At 37.3% G+C, this 8,737-nt stretch overlaps 1 protein-coding gene across 1 annotated transcript; it reads right to left on the bottom strand.

Moving 5' to 3' along the window:
• Nucleotides 1-551: 551 nt before the first annotated feature.
• LOC129003728 (uncharacterized) lies at nucleotides 552-5,801 on the bottom strand. The gene has a single exon (XM_054432023.1). It carries the CDS (start codon nucleotides 5,799-5,801, stop codon nucleotides 552-554), a length of 5,250 nt encoding a protein of 1,749 aa, XP_054287998.1.
• Nucleotides 5,802-8,737: the final 2,936 nt, after the last annotated feature.

The following is an 8,737-nucleotide window of genomic DNA, read 5'->3' as shown; positions in this document are numbered from 1 at the left end:
CAAGAAAGCTATCAAGCTAAGATGAATTGAAGTTACTACAACTGAAATAAAATTGAATGCAATAAACCTAGCAAGGTACTTTGGAAATAGTCCATAAACTTGGACAAGAAGCTATCAAACTGTTTACAAACAAGTCGTTTAGGTCAGGGTTTTTATTGAATTTATATAAGGATTTATTCCTATAGTAAACGAAAGTGTAATAAAGTAAAGTGGGTCGTGGAAAATTGGGAAATTGGGAAATCACAATTACTGTAATAGCTGCCTTTTTGCTTCTGATTACTTGCTGTATCTATAATTTAGAATAATTATTCTCCTCCTAAAAATATGTGACATCCTTATATTAGAGTGTTCAAAATGAATAGTTTAAATTATTTATTATATCTGTAAATGAAAAACTGATGTTCCTTGGTGAACATTTAAGCAACACTAAAAATCTTTATTTATTTACAAATTGGAATAGAAGCATATTTTTTGTAATCATCTGTTTAAAGAAAGACAAAGTTCAATATAATTAAACCTTTAACTAACATAACATTTTCTCCGGGGCGAGTTTAAGTCATCAGCTTGACTAGTTTAGCAGTCGGTCTTCTCCAGGTGCCGGTGGACGTTTTAATGTCTGCCACCCTCACTTGGCCATCTCGTCCAGGGTAAACAGCTTCGACTACACCCTTTGTCCACCTTCCTCTGGCTTGGTTTTCATCAGTTATTAAAACCAAGTTACCGACTTGCAGATTTACTTGTTTTGTGTGCCACTTGGAGCGTTTGTTTAGTAAAGGTACATATTCTTTCAGCCAACGTTTCCAGAATTTGTCTGCCATGTCCTGTGCGATCTTCCATTGTCTATGCAGGTGCTTCTCCGTTATAATGACAGCTGGTGTGACTCTATCTGCTCCTCCCTGGAGAAAGTGGTTTGGTGTCAAAGGGAGCTCATCATTAGGGTCGTCTGATACAGGAAATAAGGGTCTGTTGTTGATTATGTATTCTACTTCACATAGTAGAGTAGTCAACGTCTCTTCTTTAGGAGCTTGGGTGTTTAAAATCACTCTTAAACATTTCTTCACCGATTGTATAAGACGTTCATGCGCACCACCCATGTGAGGGCTCGCCGGTGGTAGAAAAGTCCACTTCATCATCTTCCCCACGCAGAACGTTTTAATTTGTTCGTTATCAAACGACTCAAGTCCTTTTCTTAATTCGTTCTCTGCGCCCTTAAAGTTGGTGCCATTGTCTGATATCAATTCCGAAGGACAACCCCGCCTTGCTGCAAATCTCCTGATCGCAAGAATTGCCGAGTCTGTATTGAGAGAAGCTGCAATCTCCAAGTGTACCGCTCGCACTGACAGACATGTGAACAACACTCCATATCGCTTTTCTCTTCTGCGACCTATAGTGACTTCCAGAGGCCCAAAATAATCCACAGCCACACAGGTGAATGGACGTCCATAAGGTTCTAATCTGTTTGCCGGAAGAGGAGCCATCTCAGGATTTTTAGGTGTGTTTCTGCGCAGCTGACAATTCTTACAATTTGCCCAACAGCTCTTAATTGCTCGCTTCAAACGGATTACCCAAAATCGTTGTCTCAAATTATTTGCCACAGTTTCTTGACCTTGATGAGCTGCCTGTTCATGTTCATGTTGGATCAATAGGACTGTAAGTCGATGTTTAGGATCTAAAATTATGGGATTTTTCAGGTCTTGACTGATTTGGTTCCCATATTCAGTCCTTCCTCTCATTTTCAATAAGTTCCCTGTCAAAATAGGGCTTAGCTTATGAAGTCGACTTTCTCGAGGAACTGGCTTGTTCTCCTCAAGATTATTCATTTCTTTAGGAAAAGATTCTAGTTGTGAAAGTCTGAAGCAGGTTTCTTCAGCTCGTTGAAGCTCTTCAACACCAAGACTCACATTTGTATTTCTCTCAGATTTACATCTCGTATTGGAAATGAATCGTTGCATCCATGCTACTGCTCTTATGAGTCTGGAGTATTTTGAAAATCTCTCCATGTCGATAACATTTTCTTTGTTTTCAGGTAAAATTGCTAAGGCTACTTCATTGCAGTCTTCTTTTCTCGGAATGCTTTCAATTTTTGGCCATTCTTTTTCTTTTTTAAGTAAGAAGGATGGACCTTGGAGCCAACGGCAATCGTTCGTTAATGGAGTTGCTGATTCCCGTGTAGTTTCATCAGCTACATTTTCTGTCGTAGGTAACCACCTCCATTGATTTCTGTCTGAGTTGCTCAGTATTTTATCAACACGATTAGCAACATAGGCTGACTTTTGCTTTTGAGTTGCTTGAATCCAGCACCACACAATTCTTGAGTCCGTCCAAAAGTATGTTTGGTCTATTTCCATTTTGTGAAACTGATAGATCAAAGATGCAATTTGACTGCCTAATACAGCTGCTTGCAGTTCAAGTCTAGGGATGGTGGACGACTTTAGGGGAGCAACACGCGATCTTGCCAGTACAAAAACAACTTCCACGCAATCTTCTGGTTTTTCAGTCCTAAAATAAGCAACCGAACAAAATCCTTTCTCACTTGCGTCACAGAAAATATGTAATGATACAGTGCAGTTTGCAGTCAAGTTGTAGCATCGAGGTATTTTCAGATTTTCCGAAATCTTCACATCTTTCATCCAATTTCTCCATGCCTTTTCCAACTGCGCTGGAATTCTTTCATCCCACTGGACATTCATTTTCCACAGATTTTGTACCAGAATTTTGCCCTTCATTGTGATTGGAGTGATAAAGCCTATTGGATTATAAATGGACATCACAGCCTGGAGCACCTGTCGTTTGGTTGGTGGCTCTTTTAGATCAACGACTTCTTTCTTCACTTTTACAAAGTTGATTTTGAAAAAGAAGAAATCCTCATGGAAATTCCAGTGTATCCCGAGTACTCGCTCTGTGTCATCAGTTGTTATTCCAACATCTTCTTCTTTCAAGTAGTTTTTTGACCAACTTTTCTTTGGCAGACAGCTCATTAACTCTGGTGAATTGCTAATAAAGTTCCTCAAATTGAAACCACCTTTTTTACATATGTTTACAACTCCTTCTATTAAGCTCTTAGCTTCTTCCACAGATTGGTTGCTATCAAGATAATCATCCATGTAGAATTGTTGATTTACAGCTAGCTTTGCATCTGGATGTTCCTCTCCATATTTTTCACTATTTTTTCTAGTTATGTAAATGGCACTGGTTGGTGAGCAAACTGCCCCAAAAATCATTGATGTCATACACCACTCCTGTAATTTTCCGTCAGTTTCTTCCCTCCATAAAAAACGTAGTGAGTCTTGATCTTCTGGAATAATCTTTATTCTCAAAAACATCTCTTCAATATCTGCTGCGTATGCGATTTCATGTTTTCTGAACTGGAACAGAATACTTATCAGGCTATTGAATAAATTTGGTCCAGGTAGTAGACAACTGTTCAGGCTCTTTCCATGTGATTTTGACGCAGCATCAAACACAAAACGGAACTTGTCCGGTTTTCTGGGATTGTAGACAGGGAAGTGAGGAAGGTACCAGGTTTTCTCACTTTTGTTCTTTACCTCATCCAAATTTAACTTTTTTGCATATCCCTTTTCAGCATAACTTGCTATTTTCTGATGATATTGTTGACATAGTTTTGGGTCCTCTTTCATTTTATTTTCAACGTAGTTAAATCTCTTCAATGCAACGGAACGACTTTCTGGTAACCATGGTTTGTCTTCTTTCCATAACAAACCAGTTTGCCAACAACCATCTTCTGTTTGTGAACAGGTATTTTCCAATATTTTTTCTGCTCTAACTTCTTCATCACTTTTATTGGATTCCTTAATCGGGCAGTCGATAAAATCCCTCTCAAAACTTTCTTTAACTAGTGTGTTAAGCTCCAACATATCTGAATTTGTTTCATGTTTAAACATAACAAAGTCGTTGTCTATACGAGTTTGATAGTTTACATTTCCAGTAGGACCATTTATTGTCCAACCTAGTTTCGACTTCAAAGCAATCGGTGCATTTGTAGGTCCAATGATTACTTTCAGAGGCACTGTCAAATGTACATGTTCATGTCCAATCAGTAGTCGTGGACGACCACGCTGAAACACTTCTTCAGGGATTTCCTGTAAATAAGACCATTTATTTTTCATTTGTTCTGAATTCATAGACTGTATTGGTAACTGCAAGGCTGTCAAAGTCTTCACGTTGTTTAGAGTCAAGTGTTCGCCTGTATCTCCTATAACTGTCAGTGTTACAGTCTGAGATTCTTTTTCTGTATAAACAGATCCATCTGTCCAGGAGAAAGATACAGGTTTAGTAGGTCCATCAATTTCGAGTTCTTCAACCAATCCCTTTTCGATGACAGAAATAGTTGAACCGTCATCAATTAAAGCAAATGTTTCAATTTGCTTGCCATTTTTTCCTACCAATGTTACTGAGAGAACCCTCAACAACACTCTTGCAACAGGTTCTTCTTGAAACCCCATATGTTCACTGTGAATTTCCAATTTAGGTGTCTCTTTATTAGCACCTTCTTCTTTTGAGGTCACGTGTAACAGTTTATTATGGAAATAGGTGCAGCCATTAACTCCACAAGCAAGTTTGTTACGACAAGTCATCGCTCGGTGTTTAGTCTTCAAGCAATTGAAACACAGACTGTTACTCTTGACTGTCTCCCATCTTTTATTTACATCATACTTTAGGAATTGCTTGCATTCTGTCAATGTATGGTCTTGTTTTTTGCAGCAAACACATATACGTTTTTTAAACTTCTTGTCACCTTCATGTTGTACTAATACAAAGTTCTTGGAGTTTGATTCATTTCTTGATGACATGTTTTTAAAGTTTCCACTAGTAGATGTACTGGGAGTACATATAATTGCTGCATCCGCCACAGAAGAGAGCCACGTCGAAAAGCTGTCGAGGCCAATTGGTTGTTTCAATTGAGACTGTGGTGAAGTGACAAACATTCCCCAGTTGAGCTTCATGTTGGTGGACAGTTTTTCTGTGAGCTCTTCCATAAGTTGTGGGTTAAACAAGTAGTGGTCCTGCTTCAAGGATTTTACCGTAACTACTAAGTTCCTTACCATGTCACTAAAAGCAACCAAAGTATCAGGCTTGTAGTCCTTAGTTGGTGGTCGACCTTTCACGCTTGCTATGAGATTTTTAATAATTATATCTGGTCTTCCGAAACGCCGTTCCAACAAATTAACAATTTCTGGTACGTTCTCAGGATATATCAACAGTGCTGATATCATTTCTTTAGCTTTTCCAGTAATACACTTCTGAAGTCTTTGAAGATTCTCCAAATCAGTGTAGTCATTAATTTCAGTAGATCGCCTGTATTCAGCTATCCAAGCGGGCCATTGGTCTAGATCTCCGCTGAAATTAGGTAGAGCTGACAATATTCTCGCCGGCATCTTCTCTCTAAATATCATTTTATCAGGTTGACAATCTCGAGGGAAACACGAAACATCTCGAGGAATTCTCCTTCCTTCGCTGAAAGCTACAGTCCTTGCTTCTCGAGGATTTTCACAGTTTTCTTCTCGAGGCTGGAAACTAGACTGTACTTCGTGATGCGGCAAGGATACCTCCTGCTGTACACTCTTCATAATATTTACTGGAACATTAGTACAAGGCTTCAAAACGTTATTTTTATTAATGTCTTCAGCTTGATCCTTTGTCTGCATCCACTTTTCAACAGCTTCCTTTGTGGGCAACGGTCGTGGAAGAGAAGAAATTGAAGTCCTAGATGATCTGCTACTGACTCTTGACGATTCCCTGCTAAGCGATGACAGTCTGTCTTCAAGTAGCTTCTTCTTCATTTATATTTCCTTCCGCTTGGCTTCTTCCTCCACTCGGGCAAGTCTTTCATCAGCTGCTGCTATTTTTACTGCTGCCTCTGCCTCTGCTTCAGCTGCTGCTATTTTTACTGCTGCCTCTGCCTCTGCTTTCTCCGCCGCCGCCTTTGCTTTAGCACATGATACAACAAGGGACGTTTCTTCTTCCTGTATCTTAATCAATTCGTCCATAACCTCTAAAACACTTTCATTCCTACTCCTACTTGAGCTAGTTTTATGAGATCTTACCGACAAAGGAATATGCTTATCACTTACTGCCTCATTATTTTTACCATCAAAATCCTGAGATTTTATAGCAGACTTCTTGACTTTGGACCTTGTAAATGCTCCAGTAGTCGACATTTAGTTGATTCGCAAAAGTTTCGGCACCAATGTTCAAAATGAATAGTTTAAATTATTTATTATATCTGTAAATGAAAAACTGATGTTCCTTGGTGAACATTTAAGCAACACTAAAAATCTTTATTTATTTACAAATTGGAATAGAAGCATATTTTTTGTAATCATCTGTTTAAAGAAAGACAAAGTTCAATATAATTAATTAAACCTTTAACTAACATAACATAGAGATTGGTGTAATGGACCTGAAAAACCAAGGAAACATAGTTACTTGAGGTTAAAATGAACTGTCACCCAATATTTTTGTGTATGCTAGCTGTAGGTCGGAGTCCTAACCTTATAATATTTTAGTACTAGCAGAGTACCCGTCCTTCGTACGGGGTTGGCATATAAGTATAAAATGCTTATTGCAGTTATGGGTGAGGACATGGTTTAAGAAAGTTTGGTTCTTTTGTTCTACCACTGCCCCTGAACCATAGAAAAAAGTAAAGGTCTCATTGTGTACCACAGCTTTTTGTGGCTAGTTGGTTCAAATTAGCTGTTGTCATAAATGCAAAAAAATAATAGTGCTGCACCCTGTAATTATGTAACTGAAATAATCCTATTATAATGAAATGACATTAGCGTATGGTTTGACAGCTCCATTTAAGTAATGTTAAATAATGTTTACATTCAGGATAGTGACATCATTATTTTAAATATGATCCTTACCCTCTCTGTTCTAATATTCATGCAGTATTTAAATGAATGTTTGAACCAGCTGTATGGAATTGTGAAATCAAAATTAATTTGACAGTTAGTACTGCTTGTTTACATTTTTAAACTTTGTAGGTTTGTTCTTTGTTGTCATGGATACCATCAATCAAAATTTACTTTGAAATCTCTCACCTCCGATTTTTGAAAGCCCACAGGGCATAGCCCTAGGACAATATTGAAGCGGGAATAGTTCTATATGTATCCTCGGAACTGTAGCTTCATGTGTGTGCAATTTGAGCCCAATAGGTTCAGTAGTTTTTGAGATTAGCTCATACAAACACACACACAGACACCACCTCTTCTTTATAATAGTATAGATTATTACTTTTTCTTTAAAACATTTAATTTACAGCAGGGATAAGAGAACAATTTCTACATTACTTCTCCAGTTTGGGGGACTTAGTTGTTCTGTTATAGCTACTTCCTTAACAGTGGTACACAGAAACTATTGACTGCTTGAGAAGACTTTTTTACAGGCACACTACGCATTTCAGTTTAATAACTTTAATTACTTAGAAAATGCCAGTTATCGATTTACTGTATTAACCACGATAACCGGTACTTTCCTGTTAAAGGGAACATTCATTATTATCGATGATTTTTAATCGATATATCGATATTTTTGTTTCCCTTTACGGTCCATTACAAATTGACAACTGATCTTTTTCAGGCTAAAATCTAGTCTATTATGGATTAAAACTGTTCTAAGCTAACCTAGCATAACCAACCAAACTTGCTGTACCATTTTAAAAATTCCGTTTGATTACAGAAAAGGCATGCGGGGAATATTAAACGGAATTTTTAAATGTTACAGCAAGTTTGGTTAGTTTTGTTCGGTTGCTTTGGAACAGTTTCATTTTAATTGTTTTTTGATACTGAACAATATTTATTTATCGTAGTTGTCAGCTGATAAGTTACAATTCGAATACCGATATATCGATTGAAAATCGTCGATAATAATTAATGTTCCCTTTAACAGGAAAGTACCCGATAACCACTTATGAAGTTGATGACAATCGTCTTTTTAAATGCAGTTTAAGTAATATAAAGTTAGAGTATGAAAATATTTCGAGTTGTCTAACGTATTGTTTCTTTTGCGCACAGCATGGTCTCGCAGCTTACAAAATGTTCGTAGTATCATTCATCGTTCATAAAAAATAAAATCGCAGTTGCTAATTGAACTGCAAACCCTTACCTTAAATTGTTTCAACTAACTAATCCAACTAAGAAATTTACAATCAGCTAAATGGTGAAAAAGGCCCTTCTGAGTCTGTTTAAATCGCTGAACATGTGCGAACGCAATCAGTTTACGAGTGGCCGTGTCAATCAGCTGTTTATGTTCCCTCCAGCTGTAGGGTTGGTTTCCGCTTTATGGCGGGACTGCCAACTACGCCTTTATTGTTTCAACAAGTCTGATGTGCGGTAAAAGTCATGCGTCCTTTAAGAAAACTTGATTAGATTTATACGTGTATATATTTGCATTGAATTTGTGTTTAATGATCGACTATATTGATCAGTTTTACACATATTAAAAATAGGAGATGATAATGTTATGGCTTTTAATGTATTCTTCTTATCACAAATAATCGTAGTCGATAATTTTGTTTTGTATGTTTAACAATATTTATTTATTTTTTATAATTCTTCACACTGCAGACCATGCATGATATCATATATACAATTTTACCATATTTTATCTTCAATGTATACCGTACACGTCGGTAACTGTATTCTATGGTTCGATAGTCTGTGATTCTATGTAGGAACAAGATATAAAGTCAATGATAGGAGGCGCTGGTCACTGA

This window comes from Macrosteles quadrilineatus, unplaced genomic scaffold, assembly GCF_028750875.1.
Source record: "Macrosteles quadrilineatus isolate MER2022 unplaced genomic scaffold, UCM_ALF_1.0 Scaffold_9__3_contigs__length_116548681, whole genome shotgun sequence".
Lineage (NCBI taxonomy): Eukaryota > Metazoa > Arthropoda > Insecta > Hemiptera > Cicadellidae > Macrosteles > Macrosteles quadrilineatus.
This window is presented reverse-complemented; position numbering and strand designations above follow the sequence as displayed.